At 40.9% G+C, this 18,536-nt stretch overlaps 1 protein-coding gene across 1 annotated transcript in view; it reads left to right on the top strand.

Annotated features, from left to right (window-relative positions):
• The window catches only part of ALDH7A1 (aldehyde dehydrogenase 7 family member A1), a 47,422-nt gene extending 31,660 nt beyond the window's left edge, over positions 1 to 15,762 (top strand). The window contains exons 11-18 of the mRNA XM_025432468.3: positions 57 to 151; positions 2,482 to 2,566; positions 4,415 to 4,521; positions 7,446 to 7,562; positions 8,796 to 8,893; positions 9,102 to 9,175; positions 14,064 to 14,139; positions 15,509 to 15,762. Coding sequence (XP_025288253.2) covers positions 57 to 151; positions 2,482 to 2,566; positions 4,415 to 4,521; positions 7,446 to 7,562; positions 8,796 to 8,893; positions 9,102 to 9,175; positions 14,064 to 14,139; positions 15,509 to 15,563 — 707 coding nt within the window. The 3' untranslated portion in view covers positions 15,564 to 15,762. The remainder of the gene's footprint in view (positions 1 to 56; positions 152 to 2,481; positions 2,567 to 4,414; positions 4,522 to 7,445; positions 7,563 to 8,795; positions 8,894 to 9,101; positions 9,176 to 14,063; positions 14,140 to 15,508) is intronic.
• The last annotated feature ends 2,774 nt before the right edge of the window (positions 15,763 to 18,536 follow it).

Raw genomic sequence — 18,536 nt, 5'->3', positions numbered from 1 at the left:
ACCAGTTAGCTTATCTGTTTGGCGACACTGATGGGTATCTGTTTTGTTTTTCTAAGCTTTTGAGGATGCAGACCTCAGCTTAGTTGTTCCATCAGTCCTCTTCGCAGCTGTGGGGACAGCTGGCCAGAGGTGTACCACGGCGAGGCGCCTGGTGAGTGTGTCTGCGTGGGCGCATGACATTCCATGAATTTGTCTTCAAACCCTGCTTAGTAACAAGTTGTACTGTTAGGAAGTGGTGTAGAAGTACAGCTAGAAAAATGTATTCTGTAGACGTGGTTGGCACATCTGTACTCCTGTTAGTCTCTTCCTTGCTCGAAGCAGATGGTGCTGATCAGCCAGGGACTCTGCATCACTCTCCACCCCAAACTGAAAGTGGACTCACGCTAATTGATTGGAGTTTGACTGAGAGATGAGACCCGTTGTCAGTGTTAAACCTGGAATAATAGAGACAAAGTCCAATGTTACTTAAAGAATAAAATCAGGTCAAAGTTTGAAGAATTCAAAAATTATTTGCTGAAAGATAGATAGCCTTGGCTTTTTCATAAAAACACTTTAAATAGTAAAGTATTATAAAGATTTTGATTTTGGGCCTGTAAGTCTGGTATTAGATCTAGACTTGGTATGGCATGGTTTTTTTATTTTTTAATTTTTAAAAACTATTTTATTCTATTATTTATTCATGAGAGACACACACACAGAGAGAGGCAGAGACACAGGCAGAGGGAGAAGCAGGCTCCATGCAGGGAGCCCGACACGGGACTCGATCCCAGGTCTCCTCCAGGATCACGCCCTGGTGTGAAGGCGGCACTAAACTGCTAAGCCACTTTAGCTGCCCTGGCATGGTTTCTTGAAAAGCAAGTGACTTTATATTTGTTGTCTCTGTATGAATATATGGCCGGCACACTCATATATAGGACAGGTCAGTATTAAGTGCATATAGGGAGATGTGGTTTAGCATCCATGTGTGGAATTTGAAAATTTTAATCTCCAGACTTAGATTTGAGCTGGATTTCAGTTTTATGTAGGATACAACCCTGATTTTCATGACTCTCATGGTACTGAAAACCATACTACAACCAAACAAATTTTGATTAGGTACAAGATGTGGCTCCATTTTACCTTTTTTTCCTGAGAGAGAGAGAGAGAGAGCAAAGTGAGGAGGAGTGAGAGAGGGAGTAAGAATATCTACCTAAGCAAGTTCCACACCCGGCAGGAGCCCGACCAGGGGCTCAACCTCATAACCCTGAGATTATGACCTGAGCCAAAATCAAGAGTCCAGTCGCTTACCTGAATGTGCCACCTAGGCACCCCTACATTTGGCATTTAAAAAATTACTCTTGTTAAGTTTTCCTCCTTAAATAAAAAAAAGTTTTGCAATTAATTACAGAGGAGTTGGCTTTGTATTTTTATTCTCTCCCATAATGAGTAGGAACCAATTCTTTATAAGGTTGATATAATGTAAATTAATTAGAATAAAAGATATCTATCTGTAAAGTAAGTCTCTTTTTTCTATAACTTTTCATATTGATTTTACCCCTGTATTTGGCAGTAGTTGGTAATCTGTATTTCCTTTGTTTTTCCATAGTTGAAGTTTTCAAAAAACTCTGAGATACTATGTTCATAGAATATATTATAACTTATTAATTTGTTTGCTTTAAACTTTTACTGCGCCAGTGCTGAGAAGGAAATCAGTATTCCAAAAAATAATTTAATCACATGGTAAAGTTTGAAATGAAATGGAAGTCAAGCATTTGTATATTCAGCCAAGTTTTATTTTTCCTTTGTATGTTGGGGCAAGTGTACATAATCATGCTTTATATTTAGTCTTAAATGTTAGAGGATGCTGTTACCCACTGCCCACATTGGTTTCCATAGGGACAATTAGTGACATGTAGAAAAATCTTTTCCAGTACGGTGGACCTCTCCAAGACTGTCAGTCCATTTGCTACATGAAGACCAACCCAGAGAATGGATGGTTTGACAAGTTCATCTGCATCAGCAGGAATGTAGCATGGAGCTTACCATCCTACCTAGAGTGAGGTTGAGGCCTCCCTCTGGAACCCTGCTTGGCCTGAGGCTAAGGGCCTGCTGTTAAACAGCTGCGCTGGGCTGACCATACAGTGTGTGTTCACTATGACTGGGACAGAGAAACTTGAGGCTCTCTGGTACCTAACATGTCGAATGCTCTAGAATAAAAACAGGCCTGAATGATGTGTGAGGCTTGGCCAGATAGGTTCTTAGAAACTTGATGAAGACATGGCTTATAATTTTTTTCTAACCTTCACCGAGTGGAAATTATTATCTTAATGTAGTTAATATTAAAATTAGAAGTTACAGAATACTTATGTTTGCTTATGTTTTCAGAGATCACAATATTTAAAAACCATTTAGAGTTGTAAATCAGTACTATTAAGGAAAATTGCACATTGTTACAAATTTGTATGTTTGACTCTTCCCTTGAATGTTTCTTTTTTCATGTAGTTTTTACACGAAAGCATCCATGATGAAGTTGTAAATAGGCTTAAAAAGGCCTATGCGCAGATCCGTGTGGGGAACCCATGGGACTGTGAGTATCTATCTGGCTCATTTCAAAATGTTCTGATCTTGTACTTTCTGTTTTTTATTTCCTGAGAGGCAGGAGGGCATAAGAAGCAGAGTTATTGGGCACTGGGGATATCAGGTCTGCTCCTAAGCTTAGGATCCTGAGTGCTTTTTTTTTTTTTTTTTAAAGAATTAATTTATGTATTCATGAGAGACATGGAGAGAGAGGCAGAGACATAGGCAGAGGGAGAAGCAGGCTTCCTGAGGGACTCAGTCCTGGGACCCTGGGATCACACCCTGAGCCAAAGGCAGATGCTCAACCACTGAGCCACCCAAGTGTCTTAAGATCCTGAGTGCCTGATGTCAGCTGGTGGGTGAGCTTAGGAGGTGATGTTCAAATAGGATGAGTTGACAAGCTTTTCTCTCTTCACTCTTTACGATGCTCATGTAAGCCATCACCATCCTTGTGGAAGGGTGCACAAGTCACCTGACTTGCTAGCTTCCACTTCTGCTTTCCAAAGAAGCCAGGATGATTTTTTTTTTAATGTAATTAGATTAAAAATAATTCACTTTCTTGCTCCCTCCACTCCAGTGACTCTTAATTGCTCTTAAGTGGAGACCTGGATTCTTTCCCAGTCCCTCTGGATCTGGCTCACAGTCTTTCATGCTGTGACCTCTTCCTCCTCTGCTTAACCCACCCCTGACTTCCTGTGTTCCCCTTGCTACCCCCTGCTCCCTGAGCTCTCCATCTTTCTCACAGAGCTCCATGTGTCCCAGGCTCCATCCTGCTACCTTTTCCATTGGAAATGCCCTTCACCCCACTTTTCCCAGACAGGAAAAGCTATCTGAGAGCAGAATCCTTCTCCCTGGGAGAAGTGGGCTCCCCATTTACCTACCACTGGTGCTCTAAGATACCATGTCCTCAGTGAGGCATACCTGACTCTCCCTTCTTCCACTGTCCCCTAGCCACCTCTCAGGTTCTGGATTCCAGCAGCCATATAGGGCAGCATCTGTCTTTTCCTGTTAAATTCCACACCAGCTCCTGAGCCTGTGGAGATTGTAGAGAATGATCTCATGGTCATGAATAAATGGATCTTACTTTTTATTTTAAAGATATTATTTATTTATTCACAGAGAGAAGGGCAGAGACATAGGCAGTAGTAGAAGCAGGCTCCCCATGGGGAGCCCAAAGCAGGACTCCATCTCAGGACCCCGGGATTATGCCCTGAGCCGAAGGCAGATGCTCAACCACTGAGCCCCCCAGGCATTCCAGATTTTACATTTTTAATATAGTGCCACGATTGATTGACAGCTATTCCTTTAACCCAGGCGTTGACAGATTTGGCCCACCACCTATTAATGTAGAGCAACTTTACCAGGACACAGCCCCACCCCCTGGTTTCTTTTTTTTTTTTTCTTTTTTAAATTTTTATTTATTTATGATAGTCACAGAGAGAGAGAGAGAGAGAGAGAGAGAGAGAGAGGCAGAGACATAGGCAGAGGGACAAGCAGGCTCCATGTACCGGGAGCCCGACGTGGGATTCGATCCCGAGTCTCCAGGATTGTGCCCTGGGCCAAAGGCAGGCGCCAAACCACTGCACCACCCAGGGATCCCCACCCCCTGGTTTCCATGCTCCTTTTGCTCCCCTTGAAGAGATGAATCGCTCCCCTCAAGGTGATGAGTCCTTGCCACCAGCATTTTCACTGAATGCCGAGCATTCAGTATTTCCTGTCCTACTGGGAAGGATTGCTGACTCCTGCTCTACCCTGGGAACACTGTATGAAGAGTTGGGGGTGTTCATCAGGAGAGCTGTTCAGACAATAAAATGATGCCATTCAGGGTGAGATGAAGACCATGCCTTTTTCTCTGCAGCTGATGTTCTCTATGGGCCACTCCACACCAAACAGGCAGTGAGCATGTTTCTTGCAGCAGTGGAAGATGCAAAGAAAGAAGGTGGCACTGTGGTCTATGGTGGCAAGGTAATGACACCTGAGCTCCCTAGTGATGGATTTTTGCTTCCTTTTCTTAGGCACAAGTAGGGCTCCGGGCAGATTGGTGCAGGGTCTCCTACTACTGTCTTCTCTCTATCCCATTTATAAGGGGAAATAACTTTTGGTGAGGGACAGCATAAAATGCATGGAACACTCCTGGAAGGACACACAGGAAACTCCAAGCCATGGTTGCTTTTGAACAGAGTCCCTAGGAATTTGTATGGAAGGGAGACCTCCTTTTCTTGGGACAGTACAAGACTTTGTATTCAGTGGTCACAATCCGAACTTAGTGATTACTTTTTAAAGGCAGGGAATCAAAAACAGGGTACTCAGTAGTTTTGCAATAGGCATTTTTGCCACCAGCATTTTCACCGAAAACATTGTTGCATAACTAATTGGTTCTAAAGGCAATTTTGGCATAAAGGGTAATGAAAATAACTGGTTGGCCAGTGTGTTGGTGTAATCAGTGGGTTGACAGTTGGGTTTTGTTTCTCCATTGATGTACTCCCATTTTTATATTATATAAATCTTGGTGCTCATCATGGTCTCACCCATGGTGCAGAGTTTTGAACCCATTTCCCACAGAACTGTGAACTTTGCATTTCCCATAGAACTTTAAAATATCTGTCAATGGGCACATGGCAACATGCCAAGCACAAACCACAGGGGTAGAATACAAAGCTCAGTTAGAAGTACACATCCTAGTATTTGGAAACTGATATGATTCTTAACAAAGGAAGAAATTAAAAAAAAAGAAAATTAAAAAAATAAATAAAACAAAAAAACAAAGGAACAAATTTTAGGAAAAAGGAAAAGTATGTCAAATGAACAGACAAATCAACAAGCAAGAAAATGTATAATTCTATAAAAGAGTGATTTTGAAGACAAGTAATTAGGTACAATCCACTAAATCAGTTATTTGCACAGTGTGACTTACCTACCACATGTGAGTTTTTTGTTTTTTATTTTATATTTTATTTATTTGAGAGAACTGGAGCATTAGTAGGGGGAGGGGTAGAGGGCAAGGGAGAAGCAGGCTCCCCACTGAGCAAGAAGCCCTATGTGGGGCTTGATCCCAGGACCCTGAGATCATTACCTGAGCTGAAGGCAGGTGCTTAACTGACTGAGCCACCCAGGCATCTCACCTACACATTTTTAAATGGATTCAAACATTTTGTATTTTGCAATAAAGTCTTTTTAATTTTGTTGTTCATCTTTCCTGTTGTTGTTTTCAGTGAGTGCCCCTCCTGTGTTTTTTATGGTTTTGTCTTTTATGGCAAAACTACCATTTAGCCAATTAGTTCTGTGGTAAAAATGGTTTTTAGTATGTATATTTTTTCATGTCCAGGATTTTTGCCATAATACCTTTCCTGTAAACAATTTCTTTTGATATAGAGTCAAGGCATTTTCATCTGTGGTAGGACTTGACAAGTGATTATTATCTACAATTTATTTTCACTTCCTTTAAAATTCTGAGAACTGAGTCTCTTGAAAAGCTGTCTGACAACAGAATCCTTCTCCCTGGTTTTCTTTTTTTTTTTCTCCCTGGTTTTACACTGACACATACACATCTAGTTGGATAGAGGTGTGTATATATATTTGTGTATTTTTGTTACTTATATTGAATTTTTCTAAGTAGCCCAAGTTAATATTTAAAATAGTTCTTTTTTTTTCCCCTGTGTAATATTTACTTACATTGTGTAATGCAATGTGGTATTATGGTAATAGATAACAGCTGCCATACACAGGATTGGATTGGGAGAGTTGATCCAGGTGACTCTTGGTAAGCACACAGCTCAAAGGCTGAGAGTCAAAATGATACAGGCATATTGGAGACTCTGCCACTAGCCAGAGCAGGTAGCCATGGGCATCAGGAGTTTTTTTACAGAAGAAGCAGGTGTTAGTTTAAGTGGACTTGAACCAGTGATTTGTTTACATGGAGGTTAATTAGGAGAGTATGTACAGTATATTCTTGGGCTTTTTAATTTTTGTACAATATGTATTGCTTTGCTAGGACTGCCCTAACATAATAGCACAGACTGGGTCATTCTTTCCTGTATTAATTTGTTTATTTTTATTTTTGAGAGAGCAGGGGGAGGGGCAGTGGAGGAGGCAGAGGGACAGAGTCCATGTTGAGTGCGGAGCCCAAAGAAGGGCTTGATCCTATGACCCTGAGACCCTGACCTGAGCTGAAATGGTGTCTGATGCTTAACCTACTGAGCCACACAGACGACTCACTAGGTCATTTAAATAATAGAAGTGTACTTTTTTTACAGTTCTTGGGACTGAGTCTAAAGTCAGAGTGCTAGCAGGATTAGGTGATGAGGCCTCTGTTGTTGGCATACAGACAGCCAGCTTCTTGGTGTCTTCGTGTGGCTTTTGAGTGTGATGAGAACAGGTTTCCAGTATTCCTTTTTTGTATAGACCTGAGTTCTATCAGATTTGGGCCCCACCTGTGTGACCTCATTTAACTTGAATTTTTCCTTAAAGGTTCTGTCCCCAAGTTCAGTCACACTGTGAGGGTTAAGGCTTCATTCACCATACTACTCTGAGGGTAGAGTGGATACAACATAGTCTTTAAACACAGACAATAGAGATGACATTTTTTACATTGTATAAACATTTTTAATAAGCCACCTGTAACAGTGTTTTTTCCATGTAACTTGGTCGTGTCAGTATCCCAGCTTTTGTCCCTTCACTTGTTTTTTTATTTTTCTCTGACCAACTAAGTTTCAACAGGAGGCAGAGAAAGTTTTGTAAATGATGGGAAGTTATTTTGGGGAAATAATTCATCTGTCTAAATGGTGTTTATTATTATTTTTTTCTCATAAGTTTAGGGAAAGGTTGTGTTCTCTGACCCAAAGTACCAGAAAACAAAATGCCTTCATTCTTATTTTATTTTTCTACTGAAGGTCATGGATCGCCCTGGCAATTACGTAGAACCAACAGTTGTGACAGGTCTGGCCCACAATGCGTCCATTGCACACACAGAGACTTTTGCTCCGATTCTTTATGTATTTAAATTCAAGGTAAAAATGGATTGTTTCCCTTTTCTCTAGTTGACTGTTGAAACAAATGAAAAGACTAAAGAAAATGAAGGTATATGAAATTTCACTCAGCTCTTAGAGAGGTTTTAGAAAGTCACTTTGACAGTACGGATTTTTTTTTTTTTTTAAGATTTTTATTTATTCATCAGAGACACAGGCAGAGGGAGAAGCAGGCTCCATGCAGGGAGCCTGATGTGGAACTTGATCCCAGGATTCTGGGATCACGCCCTGAGCCAAAGGTAGACGCTCTGCCTCTGAGCCACCCAAGCGTCCCTGACAGTAGGAATTTGAAGGTGAAAGATCAACTATGATGATGTGAATTGAACACTCTGTACCACAGAGCATGTCAGACTAGCTGCTGGGGAAACCAGGACAGGCTGAGGACCAGAGCTGGAATTGATGGAGGATGGCTCTCCTTCATATGTCACCTGTTCTGAGCTGTGCAACCCATATGGTCACGTTCCACACAAAAGGCACCAGAGTTTGATCGCCTGAGTGCTGAGTATCAGCAGATAAATGAGAAGATACAGGAGCAGTCTAAAGACACATTTCTAACCTGTATCAGGGGACAGCCTGTGGAGCTTTTAGCAGATAGAAATAGCTAGATGGTCTCTTTCCCCACTGTGAGACAGGCCCTAGCCATATCAGAAAATATTGAGTGATAGAATCAAGGTTTGGATGTGCCAGGATTAGCAGTTAAAAAATACTGAGAATTACATCCTTTTGCAACTATATGAATGCTTTTTTAAAATCTTGATTTAAATTGTCTTATCATTGTTACACATAATGTGACTAGAGAGGATAATTTCATGTTTTGTACTGTGTGTATGTGAGTGAATTCTTGAGCAAATTATTTAGTGTACCTTGACCAATCTGTAAGTTGGGGATACTATAAAACCTGTATCATTGGATGAGAATTAAATACTTAAATGCATGCAAAGTGCCTAGGTCATGGGGTTGCACATAATAGGAGTTCAGTAAATATTAGCTCTTAAATGTAGTACCTCGAATGGACGCATGTACCATCTGTTTTTCAGAGTGCAATAAAGGAAAACTCCACAAAGCTGTGTATATTAGAGAAACAGAATTAGATTCTGAGTTTTTAGTTTACTTTTGTGCACTGAAATTATACTGGTACATCTCGTGAAATGTACCATCATGAACTTTGACCCAAACACCGCATCATCTAACAGCTTCCACCATTTATCCTTTCAGAATGAAGAAGAAGTCTTTGCATGGAATAATGAAGTAAAACAAGGACTTTCAAGTAGCATCTTTACCAAGGATTTGGGCAGAATCTTCCGCTGGCTTGGGTATAACTTTATCTATTTTGAGAATTTACATAAGCCTGATTTGTGCCGTGAATGGGCTTACAAGAAAGAAAATGAAACCATCATAATTGCAAATCCTCTTTTGAGCATCGAGAGTTTTAGAGGTTTTGCTTGGATTTTCTTTTTTTTTTTTTTTTTTTCTTAATTTCTTAAATGTTGCTCTCAACTCTGTTTCCCATCTTACATGCAGACCGAAAGGATCCGACTGTGGCATTGTAAATGTCAATATCCCAACGAGTGGGGCTGAGATCGGAGGTGCATTTGGTATGTAGAGAATCCTTGTCCTCATTGGGGGCAATGTGTTAGATGGTCAGGCTGCCATAACAAAATACCATGGATTGGGTGGCTTAAAACAACAAGAATTTATATCCTCACAGTTCTGGAGGCTGCAAGTCCAGGGTCAAGGTGTTGGCAGTTGTTGGGTTTCTCCTGAGGCCTCTTTTTCATGGCTTATAATCCTTCCGTGGCTTTCTCTCTGTGCATGCGTACATCCCTGGTGCCTCTTCCTCTTTTAGGAGGACACCAGGCTGCACCTTTATGGCTTCTTTTCTTTCTTTCTTTTTTTTTTTTTTTGGCTTATGACCTCGTTCAACTTTAATTACCTTCTTAAAGGTCCTCTTGCCAAATACAGCCATATCCTAAGTATTGGAAGTTAGATTTTCAACATAGGAATTTTGGGAGGGGACACAATTCAGACAATAAAAGCAGTAGTAGCTTTTGAAAAAGTTCGACCAAGAACCTGAAATAACCTGGTAAGAACCTGGTCTAACATGCTTTTTTTTTTTTTTTTTTTTTAAGACTTTATTTATTTATTTATGAGAGACACAGAGAGAGAGACAGAGACACAGGCAGGGGGAGGAGCAGGCTCCATGCAGGGAGCCTGATGTGAGATTCGATCCCGAGACTCTAGGATCACGCCCTAGGCCGAAGGCAGGCACTAAACTGCTGAGCCACCCAGGGATCCCTGGTCTAACATGCTTGAGAGGAGCTTGATATGCCATATTCAGAGTTACTGTTCAAGATCCAACTTTTTATTCTCAGATGCATCATCATGTTGGAGCTGGGGCCCTTGACCTAAAATATGTGACCCCTTGAAATGGTGGCATCTCTTTTGTAGAGAGGGTCATGACTCAAAGAACGTTAAGAACCCCTGGTTTTCTGGTTTGTTTTTAAAGATTTTATTTATCTGAAAGAGAACACATGTGAGCACGAGTGGGGAGAGGGGCAGAGGCAGAAGCTGACTTGGTGCTGAGCGTGGATCCCAACTTGGAGCTCCATCTCATGACCCTGAGATCACAACCTGAGCCAAAATCAAGAGTTGGGTGCTTAATGGACTGTAGGACCCAGGTACCCCTAAAAACCCCTGGCTTTAGGCATAAGCCAGATTTTGTCACAAAAAATTCTAGTTTTTAAAACCAGAAGGAATATAAGTGTTAAACGTTAGCATTTTTATTTTTATTTATTTATTTTTTTAACATTAGCTTTTTTAGATAAAATGCTAAGTTGCTTTTTTCACTGGGTTCTGCTTATATTTTCTCTTAATAAGCCTTGAGTTCTCAATGCTTAAACTGAGGAATAGTTTTTGTTTTTAAAGCCATCCTGGGATCCCTGGGTGGCTCAGCGGTTTAGCGCCTGTCTCCCGCCCAGGGCATGATCCTGCAGTCCCAGGATCGAGTCCCGCATTGGGCTCCCTGCATGGAGCCTGCTTCTCCCTCTGCCTGTGTCTCTGTCTCTCTCTCTCTCTCTCTCTCTGTCTCTCGTGAATAAATAAATAAAATCTTAAAAGAAAAAAAAAAAGCCATCCCAACCAACAATTGTGTATTAAGATTACTACTAAAAATTAGTGAAAATATAGTAGAAACAGATTACCTTGTTTATACTCATATACTTATGTAGGTATAGAGGAGAACACACATGCATTAATACCTCCAACAGTTTAAGTAATTAGAGGCATTTTTTATTTTTTTTATTTATTTTATTTTATTTTATTTATTTATGATAGGCACACAGTGAGAGAGAGAGAGGCAGAGACACAGGCAGAGGGAGAAGCAGGCTCCATGCACCTGGAGCCCGATGTGGGATTCGATCCCGGGTCTCCAGGATCGTGCCCTGGGCCAAAGGCAGGCGCCAAACCACTGCGCCACCCAGGGATCCCTAGAGGCATTTTTTAATGTTTTAAACCAGTGTTGGGATCCCTGGGTGGCGCAGCGGTTTGGCGCCTGCCTTTGGCCCAGGGCGTGATCCTGGAGACCCAGGATCGAATCCCACATCGGGCTCCCGGTGCATGGAGCCTGCTTCTCCCTCTGCCTGTGTCTCTGCCTCTCTCTCTCTCTCTCTCTCTCTCTCTCTCTCTGTGTGTGTGTGTGTGTGACTATCATAAATAAATAAAAAAAATCAAAAATAAACCAGTGTTTACTGCCCTTAGCATTCAATCTGCCGATTTTGACAAAAGGTTCCTCCTTTCCTTCAGGCTCACCCCTGCCCTCCGCTGTTGAGTGGCCTGCGTGCACCTGTGTGCTCTCTCCCCTCCGGGGCCTTTAGTCCTTGTTTTTGGCCCATACTTTTTCGTCCGCCTGACTCGTCTTTATTTGAGCCTCCACAAGTTAATTTGTAAATGGGAAAGTGGCTTCTCCCACTTTTCTCTTGCGGCTTCATTTCTAGAGGCAACTACTTTGAGATAGCTAAGAAAAAAACAGTAAATTTAGCTTTGAATTTACTTTAGTTTGTTTGTTTGTTTGTTTATTTATTTATTTATTTATTTATTTATTTATTTATGAGAGAGAGAGAGAGAGAGAGAGGCAGAGACACAGGAGGAGGGAGAAGCAGGCTCCATGCAGGGAGCCCGACGTAGGACTCGATCCCGGGACTCCAGGATCATGCTCTGGGCCAAAAGGCAGGCGCTATACCGCTGAGCCACCCAGGGATCCCTTTTTTTTTTTTTTTTTTTTTTAATTTATTTGTTTTACATAATCTCTCCATCCAACAAGGGGCTGGACCTCATAATCCCGAGGTCTAGAGCTACATGTTCCACTGACTGAGCCAGCCAGGTGTTCACTGCTTACTCTTTTCTCAATTTTAGACATTATTTGTTGACTCTCTGTTAGCTTAGCTGAACCTTTTTAAACCTCCCTCTTCTTTCTACATGTGTAGCATTATGTTAACTGCTCTATGTGAAGTTAAAAGGAAACCAGAGAAACCAGCCAAGCTTCTAAGTGTCTCCCCCTTGAAGTCACAGGACATGCTAAATTCTTCCAGCGGTAGATTGGGACAATGTACATGGAATGTCATCTACCAGGGTGACTGGTCACCTGGCTTATTCCAAAACTCCAGACTCCCTGAAAAAAAGAGGTGTTTAACATAAACCACACTGTGCAAAAGCAGTTGAGGCCCAGTGAGAACAAGTATCATGTAGGGGAAATTTTATGTCCCTGTAGGGGGAGCTACTTAGTACCTGAGTGCCCATATGCAGCAGCATTGCAAGCAGACCTGCGCTGCCTTTGCTGCACAGTTTGCAATAATTTTTCCTCAGACTTTTGAAGTTGTTACTCACTTACATTATGGTTTCTGGTATTGTGGTTGAAGAGTTCAGTCCACTTTGATTTCCGATCTCTCTTTTCTTTCCTATTTCAAAAAATTTGGGGTCTGCTATTTATGTCAACAAAGATCTTTGTAAACATTTTTCTTGGACAGTGGGCCAGGGATTAGCTTTAGAGTATTGGGACTCATAATTTTCAATGCTGGGGTGTTTTTGCTAGTTCTGTGTTGGTAGTTTTTTTTGACAATTTTATTTCCTTCACTTTTTCTCTACTTGCTTGTTTTTTTGTTTTGTTTTGTTTTTTAAGATTTTATTATTTATTTAGAGAGGTGGGAGGGGAGATGGAGAGGGAGAGTGAGAATCTCAGATTCTATGCTGAGACCACTGTGGGGCTTGATCTCAAGATCCTGAGATTATGCCCTGAGCTGAAATCAAGAGTCAGAAGCTTAACTTACTGAGCCACCCAGGTGCCCCCCCCCTTTATTTTAAAGTAATCTCTGCACCCTACATGCAGCTTGAACTTAAAACCCTGAGATCAAGAGTTGTATGCTTTGCCAACTGAGCCAGCCAGGCACCCCAATATTTTTCTTTTTAATTACTATTCTAGTAAACTATTCTGTTGTTTGAGTGTTATCTCTTGAAGAATTGTCTAATTTTGTTCTCTTTCATTTGTTTTGTTTTGTTTTGAATATGGGAAATTTCCTTTTTTTAAGATTTTTATTTATTTTCATTATTGCAATTTTTTATTGCAATTTTTTTAAAGATCGGTTTATTTGAGAGAGCGAATGTGTGTGTACACTATGTGAGAGAGAATCTCAAGCAGACTCCCCACTGAGCACAGAGCCCAACACAGGGCCCAGTCTCTCTACCCTAAGTTCATGACCTGAGCCGAAATCAAGAGTCGAATGCTTAACTGACTGAGCCACCCAGGTGCCCCTAGGATTTTATTTTTAAGTTATCTCTACCCCCAATGTGGGGTTTAAACTCACGATCCCAAGATATCCGGAGTTGCACACCTCAATGACTGAGCCAACCAGGCACCTGCTCAGATTATTCTTCTAGCTCTTTTATTAAGTGTTTTCTTTTCTGCTGTTACCAAAAACACTACCAAGTCTCATTTCTTGTGCTCTGATGGCACACCTCTACATAGTATCCTTTTCTTATTTTATGGAATCATTACTTTCTTAATGATATAATGACATTAATATAAAAATTCAGAATATTATAAAAGCAGTATGTATGTATATATATATTTATTTGAAAATATATATAGCTAAGCTTAAATGAGAAAATAAAATTATATTTCCACCATCTGGAAGTTTCCCATCTTAATATCTGGTCTCATGGTAAGGTTGGTTTTCTTTTATTTCTGACAAATTTGTTCCCTCTTTATTCCTTATGTGTTTTTTTTTTTTTTTTCTTTTTTTCTCAGTTCTTTTTTCCTGTTTATCTGGTCTCTGTCTTTTGTATGTAGAGGAGATAACTCTGAGATAAATGTAAATCCATTGGTCAGGTAGCTCTAATGTCCTTTTGGTGTGTTTCTTTTCATGCTGCCAAGTAGGAGCTGCGCACAGAGAAACTCCTCACGAGATGTGAGCTTCTTGTGTATTTCTCTAGGAGGAGAAAAGCACACTGGTGGTGGTCGGGAGTCCGGGAGTGATGCCTGGAAACAGTACATGAGAAGATCCACTTGGTAAGAAAAGGCTTTGGGAGGTTGGGATTGAGCTTCCCAACCATTGGGAACAGGCTTTTACACTGTTCTACCTTATGCCCTGTCTTTATAGGGCTATACTTCATTTTGGTTCTTTAATGAGCACAGCTGTCCCCTCCTGGGACATCCCTTCTGTACTGTTAGTTCTCCCTCCTTCTTGTCCTACCTCAGCCAGTGCCCAGGGCTCAGCTGGGAAACTGTCCCATTGGTGGTTTCTGGAGACGCCAGAGGAGCAGGACATTGGAAGGTCAACCAGTAGGAGAAAGTAGAGGAAGCTGTCCTTGTAGTTTTCTCATTGGGTGCAACCAACACCCTTGCAGGCTGTAGGAGTAGAAGCAGACTGGACAGAAGCAGACTGGACACGTGCGGGGCCCCTGCAGGCCAGAATAATGAGCATGATACTTGAGGGTGCTTTAGCATGTTCACCCAGCACACGGCTAGCTGCCACAGGAGCCTGCTTCAGGGAGGATTTTACTAGGAGTTGCTCCTTTTACTTGTATGCTTTTAAAAGATTTTACTTATTTTTAGAGAAAGAGGAGGGGGCAGTGCATGATTGGGAGAGGGGCAGAGAGATGGAGAGAGAGAATCTCCAGTAGACTGTGCTGAGTCTGGAGCCTAATGCGGGGGTCGATCTCCCAACCCTAAGATCACAACCTGCACCGAAATCAACAGTTGGTTGCTTAACCAACTGAACCACCCACGTTCCCCCCTTCTCTGGCTTAGACAGAGAGAGATTTACCCAAGTGCATTAAAACGATATGTGAGTCAGGCCCATGGGATATGATGTTGTAGAAAGAACATAGGTCCAAGATCCCAGAACGCTCATCTTAGTCTCATTTATTGCTTCTCACTAACCCTATAGCCTCAGGTAGATTCTCAGCCTTAGTCCCTTAGAGCCTCAGTGAAGTGATATCTGTCAGGAATTTCTGAGGTGCTTTTGTCCGTACTTTAAGTCCCAGATGCATGCACGTTCTCCTGGTTCCCATTCTTTGTTGTGGGGGTTTGTTTGTTTTTTCCTGGTTCCCATTCTTTGAAGTCATGTACATTACTTTTCTTGCGTACTTGAGATCTAGAGTAGATCCCCCTATTCTTGTGCCTTGAAGACTATTAATAACATTTGATAGGCATATTATAGATTTCTATGTTTCTCCTTTGTTTTTTTCTTTTATGAAACTGAATCTGTACTAACCATGTTTTGTATCTTAATTTTTTCTTCTTCACCAACCTGTATCTTGGACATTTTACCTTGTTAATATATACAGATATGCTAGATTTTCTTAATGGCATAAATTTTTCTATATTATATATGTACTACCCTTCATTTAATTTGTTCATTTCTTTTCCCCTCTAGTACTATCAACTACAGTAAGGACCTTCCTCTGGCTCAAGGAATCAAGTTTCAATAAAGGTGACGGTAAATCAGCATTACTTCAAGTCTTCTAGGCATTCTTGCAGTTCTTTGTTCTGAAGAAGAAGAAGAAAATTAAGATTTGCCCTGAATAAATGCATCATTTTGATTATGACAATGACTAGTCTCTTAACCCTGAGGCCCCAGCTAAATCAAGAGACTTACTTTTTAGAAATAAAACTGAATTGTCACAAATAGCCATATTTAGTAAAAGATGTGATGAATTTTTATGTTACTAGTAGTTGGTGAGTTTAAGGATTTTTTATTTTAATTTAGAAAAAAAATAGTAGATGCAATAGTTAGGAAATAGGAAAATAGAAGTCTTCTCAGTACATGCAGGAACATGCATGTAAGATTGCTATAGTGAATGTTGACTCACACTAGCCTCTAGTATTGGAAAGAATAGTGTTTGCAGGGAGTGTGCTTGTGTTCCTTGCAGGTGGAGGAGCACAGCACAGCTCCACGTAGGATGGCTTGCTCTGTATGGAATGACTAGGGGTCTTTATCACCATTACAGTTTCTCTTGCCCACATTGCCTTGAGTCACTACAAAAAAAGATAGACCTGGTGGACATGGGTTTTGGTCCTGCTATAGAACCTATACCCGCCAAGGACTCTGCCTATGTCTATGGGTTTCTTATGCAACCTTAGAATATTTTCTTTATAGCTATTATGTTTGTGCATTTGCACTTGGATTTGTTCTGGGAGAATGACCACCATGAGTGTGGCAGCATGTGGTTGAGGTAAAAGGAGGAAAGTTCATTTGTTTGTGGCGAAGAATCTGCCTCCTCCTCTTGGGAAACAGCTTTTGGAGTGGTTCAGCCCAAGCTTTCCTATTGAGCTCCCATTGGCTCTTGAAGGCCTCTTCCTGGCAGTCTATATGCCCTGCTGGGTTGGAACTGGGCAGAAGCCTTCCAAGAAGATGACATTTATAGGTAATCTGATACATTGGGATGTATGGGGAGATTTGGATGACTGGCAAAGAGTGGGTTGAGTTATGATGGAAGTAAGCAAATGAGAAAACTAAGCAATTAAGAATTTATCACAGTGGGAGAGATGTTCATACTATGGCCCATGGCATAGTTGGGACTAGTGTTTACCAAGGCATGTTGTTGTCAACCTTGAGTATTAATTAAGCAAAATGCTGATGATACATACCTGTTGAAAGCATGTTGGCAGGAAGAAGTCAGGGTTACATCAAAGAGGTGGATAGTTGCTGTTCTCTAGTGGAAAATTACTAATGCCTTAAGGTGCAGAAGTAAGAAATAGTTAACAAAATGTTTATGGAGATAGGTAAATGCTCAAAGAAGCATGGTCTTGGGGGGCAGGGCAAATGGAAGATCAGGTATGGAGAGGAGAGGAATTGCTGTTTCTCAGAACATGTCTTAGAGAACTGTTTGATTCTTTTGGTCAATAGAATGTATAACTCCGATAAAAATTAAAACTCATAAAAAAGAAAATGATGTTGGAGAATAAAGTACTTGGAATCCTGCATTTCTAGATCCCCTCCCTCCACCCAGCACACACATGCACACTTGGATCTTCCTTATGGACCTAAGTAACCTTGAAACAGCTCATGAAATGATCCTCCTGAAAACCAAATTTTCTCTGTATTTTAAAATTCAAAACAGACTGGATTATGCTGTATTGAGGTACTTGTACTTTTTAAAGTGGTCGCTTAAGACAATCATGCAATTTGGGCATTAACTTTTAAAATCTTGCTATGGCTTTGTTTTGTTTTTTGTTTTTAGGTCACAATGTTTAAGTATTTTAGTCCTCTTAGGGACTGACTGTATTACGATCTGAAGAAGTAAAACACAATTTAAAACTCTTTCAGGAATCACGTACTGACAGGCCATTATTATTTTGTGAAAATGTGCAAGGTGATTTTTTTATTGAAATATTTTCCTATACCCTGGGTTTTCCTAGCGTATTATTTTTAAACAAGTGTTCTAAATCAGTATTCTGACTTAAATTTTTTTACATTCGTAATTTCTCTCATTTAGGTTTCTAAGGAGGCTCTCCGTCCTCCTGTGTATCTGCTAAAGCCATGATGCGGTGGCCAATTTTCTAGCATGCTAGGGCGGCTATTTTTTGGGGGGGAAACTAATTCATAATTTTTCTACATATGTTTCTAACAATTTTGAGCACATATTTTTGTCATAATGCTTATTAAAAAATTTTACACTTAAATTGTCCTTTGTTTTTTTTAGTGACACAATAAAAGTTGCTAATTATTAGTATTTTTTTTTTTTTAAGATTTTATTTATTTATTCATGAGAGAGGCAGAGACATAGGCAGAGGGAGAAGTAGGTTCCCTGCGCGGAGCCTGATCGGGACTCAATCCCAGGACCCTGGGGATCACCACCTGAGCCAAAGGCAGATGCTCAACCACTGAGACACCCAGGTGTCTCACTTATTAGTATTTTTAACTAAGGAATTTGAAATGTACATTTGTGTTTGTTGTTGTGGTCATGTATTCTAAGGTGATAAGAGCCCTGTACTGCTTCGTGATTACTGTTTCCATTTTGTCCCTCTTGACTGCTTGCATCTGGTACTGGAGCCGTACTGCCATTTCTCAGCCCCCATTGTGGATAAGAGCTGTGGTTTGCATGCCAATGTCCACCACTGTAGTGAACCCTATGAGTCTTAGCATGTTGCTGGGATTTTCCTGTCCTTGGAGAGAGCTTCCCAAATGGCTGATCCTAGGATCTTGACTCTTAAAGTTCCATAGTCAGGCATCAGAAGACTTGGTTGTCCTGGCCTTCATTTTGGGAGGCAGGCACTCCTCACGAAGACCTCACAAATGGAGATGAAGCAAGTTTTCTCAAAGGAAATAGGGATGCTGTTTTTTCTCTCCTGGGGGATGCCTGGGTGGATCAGTGGTTGAGTGTCTTCTGCCTTCGGTTCTGTATGTGTCTCATGAATAAATAAATCTTTAAAAAAATTTTTCCCCCACTCCTTTCTTCCCT

The sequence above is a fragment of the Canis lupus genome, chromosome 11 (genome assembly GCF_003254725.2).
Source record: "Canis lupus dingo isolate Sandy chromosome 11, ASM325472v2, whole genome shotgun sequence".
NCBI lineage: Eukaryota > Metazoa > Chordata > Mammalia > Carnivora > Canidae > Canis > Canis lupus.
Note: the sequence above shows the minus strand (reverse complement) of the source record. Positions and strands in the feature narration are given on the sequence as shown.